This window comes from Solea senegalensis, linkage group LG1, assembly GCF_019176455.1.
Source record: "Solea senegalensis isolate Sse05_10M linkage group LG1, IFAPA_SoseM_1, whole genome shotgun sequence".
Lineage (NCBI taxonomy): Eukaryota > Metazoa > Chordata > Actinopteri > Pleuronectiformes > Soleidae > Solea > Solea senegalensis.
The window spans coordinates 406,282-430,137 of record NC_058021.1 but is presented as its reverse complement, the minus strand read 5'-3'; the positions used below and the strand labels follow the sequence as shown (position 1 = coordinate 430,137).

The window sequence follows — 23,856 nt, the reverse complement described above, 5'->3', positions numbered from 1 at the left end:
GTACTGACACATACTGACACATACCGAGGTACTACTGACATACTGAGGTACTGACACACACTGAGGTACTGACACACACTGAGGTACTGACACATACTGACACATACTGAGATACTGACACATACTGAGGTACTGACACATACTGACATAGTGGTCGGTGCTGATTATTTGCCCCTCGCACCAACAACCAGATAGTGACATGGACACTCACTGTTTGTGAAAACATGGCTGTGACTTATGAAAATCTACATAATCTACATGATATCTTTCAAAAGTGTCTCTTTATCTTGCTGTTAAAAATCAGCCTTCAGTGACGGTTCTACTTCTACTACTTCACCAAATTCCAGAGAAAGTCGCTGATTGTTTTGCTCACGATGAGACAGGAGGCCTCGATCTACGGCTGCTCGTCAGAAGGTTTGTGTCACTGAGGTAAATATCAATGAATGAACACAAAATACTAAATAACAACAATGAACGTGTTGACTGAGGCTGCAGTGGATCAACAGTTGCTGTGATGTCAAATTGCTGATCTCATAACAGCGAGATGAAGCGGCAAACATATTCTGAAGCATTTGTCACTTCAACTAAAGAACATCACTGTGTCAGATAACAAGGCAGACCAAAAATCCACAGCACCACATACGGTTTAGTTGTGCTGACTTACTGTCTACTCACAGGGCTTTTTGATCCATCACAACTGCTGAGCTAAGCTCTGTAACGTGCCAGCGAGCTATGACACACTATTGTAGTGTTTGTCAGTCCCCACAGGCTCTACAGCTTCTTTCTGTTTTCTCTCTGCAGCTCTGATGACTTTCCATTCACTTATTGCTATTTACTGAAGTCCCTATGAGAGAAGAAAACCTCCATAAAACAGAGACCTGGCCAAGACAACAAACAAACTAACACATATGCAACATAAAGTCCATAAATTTACCACAAACAAGCAATTTATTGTACTCAGGATTTCATTTTATTTCATCCAATAAAGACTTTTTAACCGAAGAGTGGGACAAAGCTTGCAGAACTAATGAGATTGTTCTCTAATGGGACATAGAGCTAACACAGTTCATTCACAATACACTCCTGTACTGCTCTTCCCTGTCTTAAAACTGCCTGCAAAAAAATAATACCAATAATAATTTGTGGAGCAGTCTATTCTCTGACCAATGGAGTTAAATAAAAGCCAATGTACTGGAAAAGAGTGGCAGTAAAAACAATGACTGTCACATTCACCCTGAAATGACTCTGTTTCAGGATTTGATCCATTTAATATAGAGGATAATGATGAAGTAATGACAAAAAGAATATTTACACATTTTGCGGAATTTTATTTCATGACCTCAGCTGTAGAGCAGGACTTTTGTGCCGTTCTCCAGGAATGAGTGGGACGCATGTTTGAGTGTTTTATGGAGTTTTCCTCGGTGTAGAAAAACTTTGCTGTTCTATTTTTCTGGTGTTTAAGTTTTGACAAAGAAAGCTCTATCGTAAGTCCACCACACTTGAGTCATACAAAGTCAGAGTAAACACATCGGCCTTCTCTTTTTCAAATCTTAAGGCATGCACATTTCAGTATCTGTGGTTTGCAGAAACATGTGCCCAGTCACGGCAAAACCAGCAACAAGTGGGCCGAGGGGCATTTTCAGTTATTTACTAAGCTTTCCATCAATGTCTAACACATGGAAATCTGAAGATCTTTGAAGAAGTGGCCATTAGAATGTAGACACTCCTCAAACTGCTTCAGGGAGAATTTTAGCCTCAAAGATTGACACCTTCTGGGAGCCAAGAGACAGAATCATCACATTTACATAGTCCAACCCCCTCCTGGTGTAGCTGTCAGTGTAAGCACACCTCTCTGTATGTGCCACTTCTTATCACAGGAACTGGAGCACAGACACTATTCTGTGAGCTACACTGCTACACACAACAATACATGTACAACACATAACACAACTGGACATAAAAACATTAACATTTGAAATGAAAGGTGAAAAATATATAGGAAGGAGGGTGTGGCTTATTCTGTTATCATTTCTTGTCCTTACACTAGTGTCGTCATATTTCCATCATCTGTTTGTGTTGTTGTTGTTGTTGTTTCTTTTCTTTTTGAAATAACACTTTGCAGTTGCAGTAAATACAGTTTCATCAAATCATTAGCATCACAGTCAAAGCTGCGTCATTCACACATTATTCAAACACATCAGCAGAGCCACCGCTCCCTATACCCCTGACCAATTATTGGGGCCCCCAAAAGCTTAGCACCGGCCCTGGTTTGTTATTCATATTAATAACAGACGCTCACATGCTCCAATTACAGCTTATAATATGATCACCTGATCAAACATTTGCATTTTAAAACAATACTGAGCTAAAGCTAATGACAATGTAGCCACTAATGTTGTGAAAGCACAGTGGATTATTACAAGACAAAAACATGTTTAATCCCTGTGTGTGACTTGAATGAACACTAACGTGACGTAGATGAACGACGTTAATGAAAACTCACCACATAAGAAGAGAGAAGGTGAAGAAGAGGTTCGTGCTTTCTTCTTCTTTTCTTTTTCATCTCAGAACTAGTCTTTCTGTTCACCTCAGGGTGTCCACTTATTCCCATGTTCTGTCACTCTCGTTCGGGATTAAATAATCCATCCGTTTGTGAATAAACTCCGGAGAAAGTGGGCTAGCTTAAATGCTAACGCGTTAGCATAAAGTCCGCGAGGACATCAGCAGTGAGAGCGGAGCCCGCGTGACCGGAAGTCTCTGCCTTCGTTCAGAAGTACAGCCAAAGATTTAGTTCTTCTGTCAACACACGCGCGCACACACGCACGCGCACACACGCACAGTCACAGTGAGCAGCAGCTGAATATTAAGTAGCCATGTGTTTCCTCTGTGAGGAGCAGCTGATTGGCCGAGAAAGAACAACTCAAATACAACGTTTATGGTTCTACTGTGATTTAAAGCATGTTGTGGATTCTTACAAACTTCAACTTTTTTAACCTAAAAAGTCCCTCATTTTGTAAAAAAAACAAAAAACTTTTTTCTTTGTTTACTCAGTTTGTTCTGTTCTTAAAAATCCTCCATGCAGATTTAGCTCCCATGACACAAACTTACCAAAGACACTTCCCTGCAGCTCACAGGGATAATAAACCCTGAGCTAAAACAGTGACTTTCTCTGTGGCGTTCGTGAGAGAGAGTGAACACAGTGAACGTGCTCGTTTCATGGTAAGGGTCACATTTGCCTTGTGTCCCTGCTGTTTGCCATGTTTTCAGTGATGGAGAGCGTCCCCACCAATGAAGCTAAGGTGTATTTTGCACAATAAGTGCAGTTTATGTGTTTCAAACAACTGGAGTTCAGAACACATGAGCAATCATTTTAAGCTAATAAAAAAAAAAACAATAAAACTGGAATTAGTGACTCATAGCCGAGGCCTGTGCACTGTACAAAGACAAAAGAAAGTTGTTTTGTGATAATCTGTGAATGTCTTATTGAAATATGATCAGAAACACATTTCACTGTCAGTTTGAGTCAAATTAGGTGAAAATCTCTCACGTTATTTCTGACACACGGTATCCACAGGACTGATCTGAGCAGACGAAGCGATTCACAACATGACCCCGGCACAGAGGCATAACGATGTCGCTCGGCTTGTAAATAGTACTTTGTGTTCCAAGTGGAAATCTGTCGTCACACAGGTCTACTGTGGATCATCACAAGCTTTTTCATCGTGATGAAACAAGCTCTGAACCTCTGATCCACAGCAACCTGCTCGTCGCTCGTGGCCACCCTCTGCAGCGCTGCACCTGATAACTGCCTCCCTCCTTCTGTTGACCTCTAGAACCATAAGCAGCATCACAATCCCGGGAAGACGCCGCAGTCATGCAAAGATCTGTGAATGAGGGCCAGAGGTCACCCATGAACAACCCACTGTGGAGCCTCTCTGCCTGGGCTCCGAGGCTGACGCCTGTTAGCGTGGAAGTCCAGTTCCTTGGTTTTCCAGGACGGACTGCTGTTCCTCATTAACGCTCCAGTGTAGCACTGACGCTGAAGCACAGACCAACAACTGCACGTGTGGTTAGACTTAGACTTAGACTTAGACTTAGACCTAGGGTTAGACTAAGACTTCCTTTTATTGTCATTGCACAGAAAACACAGCAGTGAAAACTGGCAACGAAATTTCGTTGCTTGGCAGCAGATAAGAAACCAACACATAGCATTGAATGAAGGTTTAATGATTCCCTGGCAACAACTGTTCTCATTTAGGCTCCATGTGAGAACACATGGCATCTGACTCTTTTTATATACATTTATTTCTACTAATAGAATAAGTAAACACATACATATGTACAGTATGTTATAGAGAGCCAGAGAGAGTTGATCCTTAAAAGGATCGATAACTAAGAAAACAATGGACGTATGATATTTTTCCATGTTCCACGATAGAGTTGCTTGTAGGAGCAATTATTTCACCTCCCTTGTCATTTGAATTAAACTTTGTTTGTTCTTACAATATGTGGCGTCATGTCTGAAACCATCCCCTGTAGAAAACCTTTGCTAGTCAGAAATACACATTTTAGAGGGGGATAGTGGTGGTACAGCACCCCCTAATGGCCACAGTGAGCATAACAAAAACGAGAAAGACATTTTTCTTTCCTTTGCAAAATCTTTTTAAAAGTAAGTGAGAAAATAAAGCGTTTGTCTAATCTTTTCATCTTTTAGTACTGACCCCTCAAAAATAAGCGATATTCACTTTTGTGTTTTTGCAAAGTTCAGCTCTTAAACTCTCGGAGGTCACAAACGTCAGCTCATTAGAAGTGATTCCCTCTCACATATCATAATGTCATATGGAATATTTTGACATCACGAGGACTTCTGTCAGTGGGAGTGTCTTTAGTTTAAGGCCTTTCACCACCATGTGAAGGGAAAGTGTGAGGTTTTAACTTTGCAGCATGAAACAATCTTATAAACTTCCATCTTACCCACCTGTATATACTGTATATGGTGAAGTGACTGACATCAGAGATAGAATGATTCCCTTTTCAACACATGGCCACTTTCATTCAACAACCATTCATTTAAAATAACTCCACGAAGACAAACTCACAACCAGACAAAGGAAGTGGGAGTGGTTAAATACACTGAGGAATCAGGGAGACGACAAGACACAGGTGAAACAGGTTGGGTAATCACAGAGGACGAAAAGGACTTCAAAATAAGAGGGGAACTTTCACAATAAAATGACAGTGACAATAGTTGCTGATAATCTAACGATGTGTATCATTAATGTTTAACTTGAGTATAAAATAATGTCTGGTTAGCACTTAAGAAACACTTTCTGCCTCTTATTTGACTCCTAAAGGAGATGCTAAGTGGTCAACTTTGCTTTGGAACCATGTTTTATAAAACAGTGATTCCCAAAGACTGGGTCGGGACCCACATATAGGCCGTGGGAGATTTTTTTGGGTCCCCAAACAAATTTGCTGCATTTGCCCAATCGCTTAGTTTTATATGTCATTTAACACAGAATGAATTTGTTATTCATTTAGCAAACATCTCGGAACTGATTCCTTCACTAAGTAAGTAAGTTGGACCATTTACTAAAAATGAACTTAAGACTTAAATAAATAAACAAAACAAAACCACTGTCACATTTCTTAATTGCAATTAAGCAAACTAATTTATGAATAATAATTAAATGTGCTTAAATTAGCTGTTGACATGACTGCATTAATGGACATAAATCCGTAAATGAACTTATTAACAGTGTTTTAAACAAAGAGTTATTTATAAATCGATTTGAACATTTGTTAACTGTTTTAATGATGTCTCCTCAACTTCTCCGAGCATCTGTTATAGAAAACGTTTGCTAATTAAAAATGCACAGCACCCCCTAATGGCCACAATCAGTATTACAAAAACAAAATAGTTTTTCCTTCTTAGAAAAAAGTGGGGAGCCAATCAAAGTGATTTCCCCTGAAATATTTGTAAAAATGAGCCTAAAAATGTTGTTGCAGTTGTGGAATGAAATAAAAAACGTGAATTTTATTTGATCAAATTAACTAATAAAATGAGACATACTACGATTTTATGAAAATGTAAGTGATACTTTTGTCAAGCTGTTACCAGAAACCTGATTTGTTCTGCACGTGTGCAGATGTGTGGCTACTTCCTGTTACTGCTAATAACAATGGATGTAAAACTATTTTTATTGTTAAAACTTATGGCAAATAGTAAGAAGCCACAGTCAGTGGCTCAGATTTTATGAAATAAAATAAAGTGCAGATGGTTGTTTCATGCAAGGATCCTCCACATCTCTTCTGTTTTCAGCTGCACAGTAATGGTGAAATAAATAATAATAAATAATAACTAAAACCAAAGACAACACAAAAATGTGTACTTTCAATTTCATAAGATATATACTACTGAAACCAAATATATTATAAAAACATCTATTTGATAAGAATAACATGTTTTTTATGTTTTACATGTAAATTAAAAATGTGCAGTTATTTTAATAAAATAATAAAATAACAAAAATAAGAATAAGTCACACTTCACTTCAGAACAAATGGGTAATGACAGCTAAAAACAGGAAGTGACGTCATGATTCAAAACCATCAAAAATACATAAATTATAGAAATGTATTTATTTTTGATTTATGTTGTGATTTGGGTCACGATATTTTCTTAATCTTAAAAAAAAGAAGAAGAAATATTGGTAAAAATCAATAATCTAATGTTAATGTGAATGGATCAAATGAGTATGACACACATCTGTATATGAGACAGGTAAAAAAACAACACTTTAAATTCATGACAGCAGAACACTGTAGGTTTTGTCTAATTAAGGCAAAGTGTCCAGAGGAAACCCAGCTGTCAACCCTCTTCCCCCTGCCATTGTAAATGGCTTCATAGGATTAATTGGCTGGTAATAGTTTATTGATTTCTGCTTTTCTTCCCCCCGTTACTGTCTCTGTGTGTTCCAGTCGTGTGGTACATGTCGCAGCACAGACGGCCTTGTGGCGTTTCAAACCCTATTCACTGCCTTTTGTGGAGACGGCTGCTGCTTTGAAAAGACGAGACCTTCCTGGAGAAGAAAAGCTGCCCAAAGCCTCATCGCACCTTTCTCCCTGTTTCAGTCTCTGTGTCTGTGCTGTGGCTGCATTTCTTTGTCCAATCAGATTGTTTTGGACATTAATGTTAGAATGCTGAACTGAACTGAACTGAAAGCCTCTTAATGTTATATTTCCAAGTTTTAGGATCAATGAAGTCCGTCCATCTGCTCTTATATGATCTCTGGTTTGTGCAGGAAAATCTCTTCTAAAGGCAGAAAGTTTTGTTTTCCTGTTTAATGGTCGATGTCAGTGCTTCAGCTATTTCTGAATACAACTACTAATAATTATCACCACTCACTGATTCCATTCACCTCCTGGCATTTTACACACAATGACCGGTGCAGTTAATCTGCCTTTGTCTGCCCGTCACAGATTTGGTTTCCTCTGTTGCTGTTTTACGTCAAAAAAAAAGAGAAGGACGTAGAAAAAAAAAGGACGGTTCTGCTGAACAATGAGCTCCAACAGCAGCAGCAGCAGCAGGTGACACACCTACTACATACCACTAGGGGGCACTGCACCACCATGAAACAAAGCCAGAACCACAGCTTCAACTAACTCCTTTGTCTTTCTCTCTCTCTCTCTCTCTCTCATTACACACACACACACACACACACACACACGCACATGTGTGTGTGTGTGTGTATACTAAGAAACCATCTCCATCCAAGATAAAACCTGTGTGATAATTTCACCGTCCACTCCCCCTCCGGTGTGACACAATCACAGTGGAATTGTTGAGAGATTTTAATTTCCTTTGACTGTGGACATTCACGCATGTCAGAGGCGGGAGCAGAAATGTTGGACGTGATCGCTCCGTCACTGAAATAAAGATGTTTTAATTGATTTTCATGTCGTATGAACGGAGCAAACGGACTCAGAAACAGTTCATCACACAACAAATGAATCTGTTGACTGCAAAAATGTCATTTTTCACAGACTGTGATTTCAGAGCAGCTAATGTAAAGAGGAAAGAGGGAAACATGAAAGCTTGTTTGATGCTTGTGTGCATTCCATGTCCCTCGCTGCTTTGAAAAAGAATGGAACAATATCAGTCCTGCTTTTCTTCTGTGTGTGTGTGTGTGAGACGTGGACACCTACAGGGAATCTAATACCATCTGACCATTATCTTGCAGTCAAAAACCTTGTCTCTCTTTCTCGCTGCTAAAATAATTTCAAGCCTCGCTAATTGAAAATGTCAGCTTGAAAAGTCAAGGCCTGTTGTGGCGAGTTAAGAGACCAGTTGGCATTAAGGAGACCTTAAATCAGCCCCCGAGGAAATTGGTTTATTTTTTCCCTCTTTCTCTCATTCCTCTGTTTTTTTTGTTTTTTTTTTTAATTGTGTTCCCTGCAGCAGCGTCCATGTTTCCTCTCACTCTGAGCTTCACACTGATGGACTGGCTTGACTTGATGATTCTATCTTAATTCAATTAATAAAATAATACTAATAATAATAGTAATGATGATGATGAACATGTGACTATTCATGGATATTTTCTAAAATGATGCTGCTGTGTTTTTTTATGGATTTAATCCCAACTCAGAATTTTGGTTCTTCATTTTTTTCCATTTTTACCTTCATCCATTCTTTCCAGTCTCTCCCTGATTTTGTCTGATTTCAGTGTCCATTAATAATCTTAATCCCACTTTCCACTTTTCCGAGACGTGGAATAGGGGACATCTGTATGACTCATGACACCTTATTACCTTTCCTTGTCTCCTTTGTGCCTCAACAAAGACAAAATAAAATAATTCAAACTGTTGTACATGTACACACACACACACACACACACACACTGATTTATGTGTGTGTGTGTGTGTGTGAAGATCAAATCTAATGTAATTCTTTGTTTTTTCTAATATCAGAATTACAGTCCGTTATAAAGACCGGTGGCTGTAGGTTTTCATTGCCTCTCTTTTTCTTTACATCTTTCTCTCTATTTTCTGCTCTCTCTCTCTCTCTCTCTCTCTCCCTCACTCCGTGTATCCTGCCTCACCCCACCTTTTCGCTTACCATCTTTTCTCCTCCTCCTCCTTCGTCCATCCTCCCACCCCCATCCATCTCTACCTCCGTATCCCTCTCTCCTCTCTATCACTCTCTCGCAGATGCCACATCACACCACATGCTCTCCCTCTCCCTCTTCCTCTCTCTCTCTGGTCTATCAGCTGCTCCCTCCTTCGCCCAGCCCCGGCTCGTCACCGGCTGTCAGTTTATTGGCGGCGGCGGAGCAACAACTGGCTCCTTTCTGCACTGGAGGAGCACAGAGGGGAAGGAGAGAGTGAAAGAAGGGGGAAAAAGTGGAGGAGGACGAGGAGAGAGGAGAAGAGAGGGAAACAAGGAGGAGATCTTTTGTTAAGCATCCCTCCCCTCAGCCCTCTCTGGCAGCATCATCAGCATCAGCACCACTGCTGCCTCCTCCTCCACCACCATCACTGCTGCTGCTCCCGCTGCTGGATCCTCCGTCTCCTGCCAGGATCTGCCTCCTCTTTCTCCTCAGGGAGCTCTTCCTGGAACTGGGAGGAGGAGGGGAGATCACCACCTCCCAGCTTGCTAAGCTCGCCGCGGACCCTCGACAAGGCGTCAGGAGAAGAGGAGGAAAGAAGGAGGGGAGGGAATTTTAGAAGAGGTGCACAGGGAGAGCGGAGGAAAAGGCAACACCCTGGGTTACAGGAGAGCAGTCCTGAGGAGAAGAAGAAAAGAGGGTAAGACCTGTTGTTGCACTTTATTTTCTCTTCTCCTTTTTATTTTACATTTTCTGTCTTCTTTTTTCAATCAGATTAAAGCTTTTGTTTTACCGCAAGTGTGTGTCATCCCCAATCTGTCATGTCATCGTCACTCTGACTATTTACTATATTAAAAAAAAAGAAAGACATTTATTTCATTTGTACGAAAAGAAAGAAAAGAAAGAAAGAAAGAAAGAAAGAAAGAAAGAAAGAAAGAAAGAAAAAGGGTAGAAAATGACACCTGAGAGGATGTTGCACTCACAGCCCATCATCATCATCCCTGCTTCCTCTTTCCCCGACAACCTGTGGTACTTTGTTTGCTCGGAGCTGAATTTCTAAGTGTGTGTGCGTGTGTGTGTGTGTGTGTGTGTGTGTTGAAGTTAGGATGAAAGAAAAAGGAAAGAAAATGTTGTTGGTGTTTGATTTGAGCTTTAGCTCCTGCTCTCACAGTAATCTGATGAGTCTCTGGGGTGATTCCACTGAACAATCAATGATAACCAGAGCTAGCTGACCTGAGTGTGTGTGTGTGTGTGTGTGTGTGTGTTTTGCTGCAGGTGGTAAATCCCGGTTCTCTGTGGCTCAGGGCTGCTTGTATGGGTGGGGGTCTTCCTGCTTTGGCAGAGTGTGTGTGTGTGTGTGTGTGTGTGTGTGTCGATGTGGAGGGGACGTACAGGAGGAAGAAGCTGGAAAGAAAAAAAAAACAAGTTCTAATCTGCTTCTCTATTCTCTTCCTCCTCCATTCTTCATCTGCCTCTCCCTCGATTCCACCCCTCCTCCTCCTCCTCCTCTCATTTTCCTTTCTTTTCCTTCTGTGCCCACACCTCCACCCTGCTGTCGATTCCATCCGTCAGTTTGTCCGTCTGCAGAGACAGACTTGTTTTCCAGAGTCTGTGTTTTTCCCACTTATTTGTTTGCAGATTGAATCACTTTAGTGTTTTTAGTTTCCCGTCCCTGTAAGAAAAAGAAAAGACCCAAATATCGCTCACGTTTGATGAACGTGTGTAATAAAATTGTAATTTGGCCCTCGGCATTGAGGACACACACACACACACACACACACACACATTACCAAGATCCCTGTTCCTCTAACCAAACCATCTGCAGAGTCATTGTAAATATTGATTAGAGGCGATAAATCAATGGAATGATTTCAGATGGGTTTAACTGGAGCATACTCTTTGTATTCAGCTGGCTAGTTCAATTAGAATAGAACGGAATAAATTTGCTTGAATTTATTTTTTCATACATAATTCATGGACCCGCTACAGCGTTTAAAAAGCTTGTCGGGGGGCAGCTCGAGCCTGACCTTTCTAACCCCAGCGTCTCCCTGTTATGTGTGCGCTCCACCCCTCATTCCATCCCCCGCCCCCAAACCCCACCCCCCACCCCCAAATCCCATTCAAACTCATCCAGGGCTGAGCAGGAAATCTGGCCGTCAATGACTTGGACGAAGTCTTCAGGAGACAGACCAGGTCCTGGCCTAGGTAAGGCACTCAGTGTGTGTGTGTGTGTGTGTGTGTGTGTGCGTTTAAAAAGCAAAGAATAACCTCAGCTTTTACACAATTCTGTTTTTCTCTCCACTCACACACATGCTGCAGTGATGGAGCCTTGCCACTGTCACACTGTCTCTGTCTGTGTATGTGTCTGTTTGCCACTGGAGCCTGAAGGGAGGCTGCTCATGGTCCTGATGCTGGTGGTGATGTTGGTGATGGTGATGGTGATGGTGGTGATGATGATGATGATGATGGTGCAATGGCAGCGGCGCTGCACACGTGGTTTCTGGCTTAGCTTCCCGTGTTTTCTGAAAGACTCTCTTCGGTGACGGGTATTCTTGGGTGGATAATACGGATCACGTTGTTATTGCTTAAGAATACGCGTAGTCGAGGAGAGTCCGCACTTCGCCCCGACCCCCGACTCCCCTCTCCGACACCCACCCACCCACCTACCTCACCCCAACCGAACCCACCCACCCAACCGACCAGGGAGGACTGTCAGGTTGGATGAAGCCACACCTCCACCTCCCACCCTTCCAAAAGAGACTTGTTTGATCTGTTTATTTTGCGATATGCATATTTTGTTTGTTGAGCCATGGTTTGATGTTGAGAGTCTGTCCCACTGTGCGTCTGTCAGTCTGTGTCTGTCTCTGTGGTGTTGGACAGCAAAGTGTGTCTTCTGTTGCTGTGTGTGTGTGTGTGTGTGTTGCTTTGAGGTGTCTCAGTGTCTCGTCTGACAGCAGTTTCTTCTTCTTCTTCTTCTTCTTCTTACGTCACGGTATCTGTATGAGCAGTGTGTTCACGTAATGTAAGACTAGCATGGCAGCGTGCACACGATCACCCACACATATGCATATATGCATGAGGGTCATTAAAGGCCGAAACCCTCGACCAGACGTGGACTGAACATGTGCGGTCAGTCAAATGAAGTTATGACACAATTTGAAAGCTGCAAACTTTAGTTTCTGTGTCTTATTAGAAACACAAGTCAAGAAAAATAAGAATAATAAGAACGACAGATGTGTTTTTCTAGTCAAATGTAGAAACATTTCATTTCCTGTTGCCACTGAATGAATATTCCCTGAATATTGACCTCGGGCAGCGGTCAATATTCACTGGTATCAAACACGTGCTGATATTTAAAATCCCTTTTAATTTGGTGCAAATGTGTCCTGATAATTCCTCTTGTTTAAAATACAAAATAACGACCAGACTTGAATCATGTTTACTTTATATTTTAATAAATCAATTTAAAAATAAACATATGAACAGACTTCCACTCTTGATACATATGTGAACCATGAAGTGCTCACACACACACACACACACACAGAAATAACATTCTTTTAAATAAACACAGTATTGACAGTTTGATAGTTTTATGTCCTTTTTTTTATCCCCTCGATACTTTAAACAATCAACTGATGAATGAATGTAAATCTCATCTTTTACTTTTGCATATAAAATGAATTATTTATTAATTCAATGGAGTGTAGTTATTTATAGAAATTAAACATTTGTTCATAAATAAATGCATAAATGACAAATAAATGAGCAGATCTTTATTTTATTAAATGTATGTGTTTATGTTCACAAAAATATACATTAAATCAAATCAAAAATGCTCTTTTGGAAATCTCTGGTTTATGTCTATGATGAAACAGAAATGCTCAGAAATATCATTATGAGTTATGACTTGTTCTCTTTAAAACATAAAGTGTTTAATCCTCGTGAATCATAAAGTGACATAACAAAGTTCAATGAAAGGCAATGAGAGTAATCACTACATGTTTCACACATGTTATAATATACACACAAATGGACTGAGACACTAAAGTGATTTAAACTGAAGTTTACTGATGTTTGGATGAGAGACTAATATGAGACTCCAGGGTAACTCTGATCAGTGTGCTAACAATGCTAACTGCTTTGAGACAGATGTGATTTAGTAACTTCCTGCAGAGGAAACAAATGCAGCATCTGCCTTTGCTTAAACTGCTGTTATTAGTGTATTTGTAGCTGTAGAAAGTCAAGTATGTGATATACATTATTTTATACAAACAAATACTGCTGTTATTAGTGTATTTGTAGCTGTAGAAAGTCAAGTATGTGCTATACATTATTTTATACAAACAAATACTGCTGTTATTAGTGTATTTGTAGCTGTAGAAAGTCAAGTATGTGACATACATTATTTTATACAAACAAATACTGTTATTAGTGTATTTGTAGCTGTAGAAAGTCAAGTATGTGATATACATTATTTTATACAAACAAATACTGCTGTTATTAGTGTATTTGTAGCTGTAGAAAGTCAAGTATGTGCTATACATTATTTTATACAAACAAATACTGCTGTTATTAGTGTATTTGTAGCTGTAGAAAGTCAAGTATGTGACATACATTATTTTATACAAACAAATACATACATGATAATAGTTCTTAAAAGAATGAAAGAATCCATGTTGACTGGCTGCTTTATATGATCATCTTTACTTTAGATCACAATTATTAATGAATAATCATTAAACGGCACAAACACAGCAGCGTGAAGACTTTTTATATAAATAATGAAGTATTTACTGTGTGTCCATGTGTCGGGTAAACAAACAAGGATGATTTGTGAGTCAGAGAAACACATGACTGTAGCTTTGAGTCGTCCATGATGAGAGGACGAGACGAGTGGAACCTCCTCTTATTCAAGTCCATGTCGTGCTTTTATTACGAGGCCAAGCCGAGCCTCTCACCTTCTCCCCCGGCGTCCCTTTTTTATGCTAATGGTCGCTGGAATGACATTTATCTCACGGCACGTGTCTCACAGCTGCCGCCGCCGCCGAGCCGCGCAGGTACACACATTCAACACACATTCAACACACATTCAACACACATTCAACACACATTCAACACACATTCAACACACACGGCTGAGAAAACAAAATGTCCACCACAAGCTCGACAGCTCAATTTGTGCATTGAGTAAAGAGGCGCCAGATAAACAATTACTCCCCAGCTCAAATGGTCTATAACTGCCCCATGCAGCGACGCTCCATGAATATGGATTTGCCTCCTCTCCATGTCTGATGGGCACATTCTGAGCCTTAACACCCATATAAAATCCATTTCAACACCTAATAGGATCAACTGGATTGTTGCAGCCACGTCCTCACACATGTCACTTCACATGATCACACGCTGTAAATCTGCTCTGGAACATCAAATGAGTCCATTTCTACTCCAGCGCTGGGAGAAGAGTTGATTTCAAAGTTAGCCACAGATTGTTATTCAAATCATACAATTCCATGTTTAACACTGGGATTAGGAGATCATTATATCTCTTTGCCTTGTGACATGCGGGAGTGTGTGGAGCTGTTTTATTTAGTGCAATCTCACACACACACACACACACATGCACTGCACTTGTGTTTGGACTGTTGTGTGTTTTCTGTGTGTTTTCTGTGTGTGTTGTGTGTGTTGTGTGTGTCTCTGCAGGTCAGTGGCTGACATGATACTCACCTCAGCACATTCACTGCAAGCCTTCAATCATTTATAAGCCCTCACATTGCATGTATACACATTTAGCCCCGGAGTGGACACAAGCCAGAATAAGACGTAAATAACTGAATATTCAGGCTACATTGTCAAACGTATTAAAGTGAAACTCGTGTGTTTTTGACAGTTAAGGCCTTCACACATCACTGGCAATGTGAAGAATTCAGAAGTTTTGAGCAGCCCTTACAATTCACATTAAGTGTGAACCCTAATGAGCAGCGCTGAGCTTCACTTAAACAAACACCTGTGCACAGACAACACTGAGGAGATGAGAGGAGACAAAGTTCAAGGATATTTGTCAGACAGTTGGAAGATTTGTGCAAATTGGCTTCTATGAATATTTGAAATGTGTTGCCAACGATGTGTGACCTGACTGCTCAGATGAGTTCTCTACAGAGACAACATATCATTTCTGTCCCTGGAGTGAAAACTGCGTCAACATTCAAACGAGATCAATGTGAGAATAAAAAAACAAAAACACATTTGAGTGCAAAGGCTTTTGGGAGGAGGCGTGACAGTGATGACGGTGCGGTATAAAGTGCTGTGTCACTGTGAGTCTGCATGTGTGTGTGTGTGTGTGTAAACATGCTGTAAAACACACTGCTGACATGTGACAGTTCAATATAAAATGGAGGATTTCATACGTGGCTGCTGCTGTGTAACTGTTTCTCTGCAGTGACTGAGCTGACACTGATGATGACGATGAAGATTGTTTTAAAAACTCACCAGCGATAAATGCTTCATTCTCCTTGTAATTGTATGTTATTCTTGTCAACTGTACATATCAATAAATCCCTCTTTTGGAATTTGAAATGTGAAATGAGGCTTTAATCAAATGTGGACGTGAGTTCAAAAAACAAAAAAAGAAAAGAAAATGGATGAAGAAAGTGTTTTTTTTTTGACGTAAATGTTGAAACTGGGAGGAATGAGCCATGGACTCATGACTAAACGTTTTTTTGGTCTTTTAAAAACCTCCTGGATCAGACTCCAGAGGATCTTTCCAGCAATCCCACAGACAAAGTCAGAGATTAAAAGAGTAAAAGCCATTTCTTCCTCCTCCTCTCGACACCAGGCTGCTACAGTAAGAAGAGAAAAAGGCTCATGCATCACTTTCCTCTTTGTTTAGTCTTAAAATCACAGCCTGGTCTTTAAATAGTTACACGGTGTTACATCACGATTAAGTGACGAGGGAATAAAAGAAACACACATGATCTCACCTGCACTAGTACTTTATTAGTACTTTTTAATGTCATGTAATGTATTTCATTTCATTTCATTTCATTTTTCTTTCAGTTTAAACTAATGAATGAAAGAGTTAAACATATAATTACTCAAAATTAAAAAAGTACATCACGCCATCACTTTTCCATGCAAACCCAAGCAGGTCAGATGTTAGCGAACACAAAGATGACAGATGAACATTTTCAGTTCACGAGGAAGCAGGAGGAAGGAAAGGAGGAGAGGAAATGGACATGGGAAGGTTAAAATATTTGAATATGTTGCTTCATGTTTTTAAGTCTGTGCTTTGTGCTCAAGGTGGTGAACAAACTATATTATATATATATATATATGTGAGAGTTAATGATTATTCTCTGCTGATGCTGAGAAACTGTCCTAAAATTCAACATATATATAAATATAATAATAAAATGTATTAGATCACCTGTGTGAATTCTTTTTACAGCTCAGAAAACTAAAATTGGATTATATTTGATCCAAGAATAACTATTTTCACTTCCTGCTTTTCCAAAACGCTGCAGTCAGATTTAAAGAAATAAACGTGTAGTTTCACTTTAGTGTTTTCTCAGGACTTCAAGGTTAAAACAAAAGCTTCATTTTATTTTATTCTAATGTATTCATTCATTTAAAGCATATTCAGAATGACATTTATTACAGTAAGACGTCTAAAGCTTGAACACTGACTCAGGAAAAATCACAACCATAAATGATTTTATTCTGAATCATTTGATAATTGTTGTTCCTCTGAAAACTACTCAAGCGTGCTGCATGTGGACTTTAGGCTGAAAACTGATGGTGAGATGTAATTAAACAATATATTATACATATTTAAATTCATCTCTTGGCTTTTATATTATTTAATAATTCTCTCAGCTGTTTGCAAAAAAACTCCTAAAATAATTGAAATGCAGGGATGAGACTTCTAGTTGAATATAATCATTTTTATAATCTATACAATCTGAAATATTTTTTATTAAAATATAAAATACAGAATATAGATAAAAACCATCTCCCATGTTTTTTGTTTTTAAATTCAAACATTAAGATTGAGAGAAACAAAGAAACAAGACCATTGACATCACATTTAACCCTTAATAATTAATCAATGATCTAAATAGTTGGCGATTCATTTCATATTTGTTTCATAATTAAGTTTAATATATGAATAATCAGATAATAATTGCAGCTCTAACTAAATTCACATGTCTGATTAAAAGTGGGCGGGTTACATATAGGTGAGATCATGTCACATTCATTATTATAAAGTGTGACTCTGTAAATGATCTAATCTGAGAGAATAACACAGCTGAAGACAGACATCAATATTCTGACGACATGAAACTGTGTGTATCACTGTGAGAGATAGTGGAATACAGATGGGATCCCTCCAGCTCATGACTATCATGAAAATCACCCAGAGCTTCACACCATTGTTACTCACACCAGATAAATGAGCCCGTGTCACTGGCTATTTACATCCTCTTATCACCATGCAGCAGATTAGCATATTACATCCTATTTCATTTAATCCCCCGTCCTCCGACACACACACACACACACACACACACACACGCACACACACACACACACACACGACACACACACACACAGCCACACACGAGCGTCTTAGTGCTTTGTATCTCATGTAATCCTGTTATAACAACAGTCATTAGAATCCTAAACCCTAACCCTGCTGAATCTGTCTCTCTCTCTCTCACACACACGCACACACACACACACACATAAAGCATTCCCTGGCCCATAACCCTAACCCTAACGATCACAACTAAAAGCCTAACCCTAACCTTTAACCCAAACCTAATTCTAACCCCTCAGAAGCCCTTTAAGTCTTCAAACCCAGAGTATTTTGGCTGCTTTTTAATCCTACAGTAATATTGAGATATAATATAATATAGAAACACATATGTCACAGTTCAAAGCTCATTTTTATGAAACACGCTACACAATTATTGTTACTTTATATCACACATGTTTTTAAAGCCTGAATATGGGACAGCAATTTACCACAGGTGCACCTGTGGCACAGATCCGTGCCTTTCTTTTTCAAAGACACAGATATAAAAACCCACACATACACACATACTTAAGAATAATTTCAATAAATATGTGACAGTTAATTAACCAAAGTGCTGCCATATGTTGAAATGCCATGTAGATATCAATATATGATGTTTTTTTTTAGATTTAATATGAATTTGTCATATATAAATATGTCGTCCCAAAAGACAGAAGCCATCTGCGAATAACTTCACAATATAAGTAATAAAAGAGAGTGATGATGATGATTATAATAAAAATAAAAAGCAATGAAGAAAGAAGGAACAAAGGTTTCTCAACTTCACAGTCTATTCATTTAGATCTTTCCCAGGATTAAGTAGGTTACCAACATCCCTAAGGTTACAATAGGTCATTAAAAGACTTCATGTGGTTACTTTTAACAATGAATGTTAACTTTAATCACTGTCAATCCATTTCCAGGCGTTTATTTTCATTCAGTTATTTTCTTTAAAACAAAAGTAACATTTTGAAACCGCACAACAAATGATCTGTGTGTGGCAGAAGCTGAACAGTGTTCTGATTCTTCTAGATCTTTGACATCATTGACTATCGATTATCTTGTTCACTGGGTTTGCGTTTCTGCTTCCCCTCCTAACTGGTGTCACTCCTTTATTACAAACTGTCCTCCACACAACCACTCGTCACATGTGGGGTGCCACAGGGTTCAGTTTTAGGCACCCTTCTTTTTTGTCTTTACAAACCCCAACATTATCTTTTCAGTGTCACGCAGACGATAACTTTTTGTTATTATTATGATGATGATGATGATTATTATTACTATTATAATAATTATTATTATTATTGTTTTTATTATTATCATTATTATTACAATTACAATACTACTACTACTACTACTACTACTACTACTAATAATTATTATTGTTGTTGTTGCCAAAAATGACCTCAGCATCAGAATCGGCCGTTGTTCGACCTCTGTGTGTGTGTGTGTGTGTGTTTGAGCTCAACAGCTGTGATCTCAGAATGAAGGATCAAATGTGTGGATAATTCACAGAGTTTTGTGCATTTCTTTTTGTAGCCTGATGGAGACTCCATTGGTTACAGCTGTTTTCAGGCCACTCATTACTTATTAAGCACACTATTAAGGAAAATTGATGGTAATGATGGGAAAGGATAGGACTCAGGCTCATTTGGCAGAAATGCCACAGGAAATATTCGGCTTTTGTACCAATTAATTATGCATCATCTTTACTTTGCTCTCTCTGTGGACTGAGACTGGGTGTAATGTAGCAGAGCATCCAATGGGCAAAAGTGCAAAGAAAAATCTGTATATGAAAAATATACTGGAAGAAATATTCTGATATGAAAAACCCTTTGCACAAATATAGATAAATAAGAAAGGATGGCACAGGAAACTAAAATGTGTACAGAAACAACACAAGGCACAAGATATTTCACGTGGGACACATCCGGCCCACCATATGATTGTGTTCGGCCTGCTCCTCCAAACATCACGTTATAAAAAGAACTTAAACCAAAAATAAATGGAACAAATTAAATGTGGACTTTGAAAACCCAGAGGAGGCAGCAATGTTGTGGCTAAGATACATGTGACTGCATGTCCTGAAATACAGCCGAGGAAATCCGGTCAGGCAGAAGGAAATTACATTACAATACAGCTGATTTCAATGGAATATAATTCATAAATTATTTACTGCTCATATTTACCACTCTTTCACATTTATGTTCTTTTGTGAGTACTTCATACTGATGTGTATACAACTTTGGAACAATTGTACAATGTTGATATTTAGCCCTTTTCAGACTATTTAATGTGTAAATAAATTCATTTCATTATTTAAAACTATTTTAAATTTTTACATTTTGATCTATAAGCTATTTTTAAAACTGTATGCTTGTTTTGTTTTGAATTTATTTGACCTCGACCTGGACACAGGCAGGTACAATTTGTTAATCCTGTGCTGAGGTTTAGAGAAAGATTTTTTTAAATATACATGTTTGCTACTATACCTCTGGTTTGACCGCTGTACATTTAAACATGAGTATAATGAATGGCTTTTAAAGGTTAAAAAAGAGAACATTTTGGTGTCATTGTATAAATAACAACGATCCTGAAATCATTACTTTCTCATCCCACATGAAATATAAAGTATTTCCATTTTGTTGTGTTTATCACCATGTTGATGGTAAAAAGACCTGCTTGGGAGTTAGAGGAGGTAGAGATAAAAAAAAAACAAAAAACAAAAAAAACATATGCAAATAAACAACAATGTCCTCGAATTGAGCAAAAAATTACTGGATTAAAAAAAAGAAATTTTATTAGTGAGGTATTATGAAAAAAGTCATATTATCTGTATTCCATTCCATCTGTATTCCATTTTTATTTGGCAGGGGTTAAAGAAAAAAGAACCTTATACCTATTGTTACATTATTTTATTTTTAAAGAAAAAACAAAAAAAAAAAACAAGCATCCTTGGGTGTTTGAAAGACACTTGAAATAAAATGTATTATTATTATTATTATTATTATTATTACCTCAACATGAGCCTTTTATGTTTATATCAGTATTGCTAGGTCAGCTCTATGAAACATGTTTTGAGTTTGACGCTAACTGACGGCTACGAGGCTTATTCAGCTGAAACTTCACCAGTAAATGTTCACAGTTATACAAACCCATCTTTAATGGCTACATCAAATATGATGAGGATATAATATCACTGATACACAGTTAAGAGGTTCAATAAAAGCAAAGAATGAGGCTCACGCTGACTCCTCGCGTCGCATGTTTTCTCCGTGTCTCAGGAAGGCTCAGCTTAGTCTAAGTGTCACAAACACAAACACAAACACGCTTCAAGATAAACCGACTTACTCTGCATTTACAGTCATTCGGTTTTGATTTTCTTTTTTATTTCAATTATTACATTATTGGGTTATTTTGATTTTGAATCAATGTTTATTTTAATATGCAAAATAATGTCAAATGTAACGGAGCATTGCATGGCAGACCATGAAATAATTAGAGCGGATATTCTAATTCTAACAGGGATGATTTAAACATTAACAGTAAAGTGCCTAAAATACATCGTCTCAAACTGCAATACAATCAGCCCTGTAGTGCACTGTGTGGAACAAACCCTGGCTCACCCTGTGCCGTCACCATACTCAGTGATGAGCACAGCCCAGGACAGTGAGCAGCAGCAGCATCAGCATCAGCATCAGCAGCAGTGGCGGCAGCAGCAGCAGCAGCAGCAGCAGCAGCAGCGGCAGCAGCAGCAGCAGCAGCAGCAGCAGCGGCAGGAATCAGAGGAAGCTTAAAGGCCCTATAACTGAATCGTGATATCAATTCTGGCTCTCTTCCTCCTCTCTCTCCTTCTCTCCTGCTTCCAACCCACCCACCGACCAGCAGCATAATGTGATTTCTGCCAACAAGCGCTGTCTGCAGTATTAATCAATTGGAAATGTGCTGCATTTCCTCTCATCCTGAGACAAAAGTGCACGCAGCATTCTATCTGCTTGGCCCTCTCCATCCCCTCCTCATCGCTTATTTCTTCCTCTTATTATTGACTCTAATGAAGGACTTGGTTGAGCTTATACACAAAATACAATGCAATTAATAACTGTGCATATATATATATATATATATCTCCCTCATCCTTACCCAGCTCCCTCATGTGTCCATGATGCATCTCTTTCGCTCTCTTTTCCCATTTGTTTTCAGAGGCCAAATAGGGGATGAGGGCTACGCTAACAGTATTCCACACTTAATAACACCGGGGTAAGTGGCTCTGCTATCATGCTATGTGCTGGCTCTCGTTTAAACAAGGGCCGCTATGAAATGTATCCACATCAGTGGCTCCAAGATAGGGAGCTAAGCAATCTATTTAAAAAGCAATCTATTTCTCGCTGTCGTGGAGATTGCACAGATTGAATGGGGGAGTCGGATTCTCAGCGGACGGCCCTCTCGATCCCACCCTCCACTCTCCTCCTCTCTCATCTCACAGCATGAATGTCTAAAGTGTCCAATTAAAAGAAATAACCTAAAACAAAATGATGTGAACACATTAACTTCATGAACACACTCTGACCCGTTCACAGCTGTAAAATCTTTCACCAGAGCAATGAGCGTCAACATGTGACACAAATAAATGATACATTATAGCTCTGAGGCAACACACACACACACACACACACACACACACACACATTATCATGAAGTTTAAATTCTTGGCACATAAATGGATACATAAACTTATACTTGCCGTCCTTTACCTTAAAAAAACAAACGTTTTTATTATTAACTGGAAAAAGTGTTTCCAGTGTTTATTTGTTTTGTTTTTTTAATACAAAGGACTAAAAATGAATCATTTATTTGGAGATTTATCGTGACATTTATTATCTTTTCTGAAGTTTAAATATTAAGTCTATCTTTGTTTTATGAACCTCAACACAACATGACACATATGCTAATATACATGTCTTATTTAACATATCACTTGATTTATAAAGATACAAAGAGATTTCAATCATTTATACCAGACACACACACACACACACACACACACGTGCCCTCAGCATCAACAGCAATAATCCGAGGTGTTGTCTGTGTATCCGTGGTTACCTACTGCAAATAGCAACTGTAATACCGGCTTGACTTTTATGATCCTTTTTGATGTACAGTTGATGTTTCCAGAGTTAAAGATCATCCCCTGAATGGCTGTGAAGCGACTCATGGACGTTCTATCCTCACCTCATCAGCTCATCATCAGTTTTCCCAATAAATAACAACAATTCTTGTACCTTTGTGAAGTTTTAATTTAATTGTAACTCTGAGAAATAAGATGACATATAAAGACTAATAAAGGACTATCTGTTCTGATCTTGACTTTTAAACATAACAAATGTGAACACATCCTGTCTTTAGCTGATCTATTGTGTCATGTGACAACAAAATAAGTGTAATATTCATCGACATCTCTGGCCACTCCCACAGCAGGTGCTGATTCTGTCTGTAACCTTGTCGTGTTATCCACTGATTTGGTGCACTGGCTATTGTGTCACTGACAGAACTGATGGTGGAGGCAGGTAACCATGGAGACAAAACATCATGGTTTTCTGTCCTTGATGAGCTCAGATATCCAGAGGGAACTCAAGTGTACTTTGGTGAGATCTTGTCTGGATGAGGAGAGAAGATCCCGACTCTGCAGGGAATACAGTACTGTTGTCCATCTGGACCTGGAAGAGACAGGTGGAGTGACCGTGTCCATGTGCAGCAGAGAACATCCAGACAAGTAGAGTGAACTGAAGTGAATTCTAAATCTAAATGTATCTGCCTGGCTAATAAAGGATGAATCATTGAGACCATAGAGAGACCATAGAGAGAACATACCCTGCTAACAGTTACCGTTACATACCATCATCTGCATCTCAGGAGGAAGAAAAAATGATTATCTGGGACTATTAGAGCAAGGCAAAATAGAGAAAAAGAGACAGAAGAATATACGTTAAGATGTAAAATCATAAAAAGGACGTACAGTGCAGAGAAACTGGTGGTTGTTTTCCACTTGTGTGCAGCATTAACAGCTAAACTCTGGGCTTGACTGTCTGACCTAAGTCAGTGGATTTTAGAGACCTATGACGTTTATGTTATTTTAACATGTCAACTTTAAAATTAGTAATTAACTGACTG

At 38.9% G+C, this 23,856-nt stretch overlaps 1 protein-coding gene across 1 annotated transcript; it reads left to right on the top strand.

Moving 5' to 3' along the window:
- Positions 1-7,561: 7,561 nt before the first annotated feature.
- LOC122780876 lies at positions 7,562-22,468 on the top strand. The gene is made up of 4 exons (XM_044044240.1): positions 7,562-7,590; positions 9,214-9,810; positions 11,245-11,315; positions 21,889-22,468. The coding sequence occupies exons 1-4, from the start codon at positions 7,562-7,564 to the stop codon at positions 21,897-21,899; spliced, it is 708 nt and encodes a 235-aa protein (XP_043900175.1). The 3' UTR covers positions 21,900-22,468.
- The last annotated feature ends 1,388 nt before the right edge of the window (positions 22,469-23,856 follow it).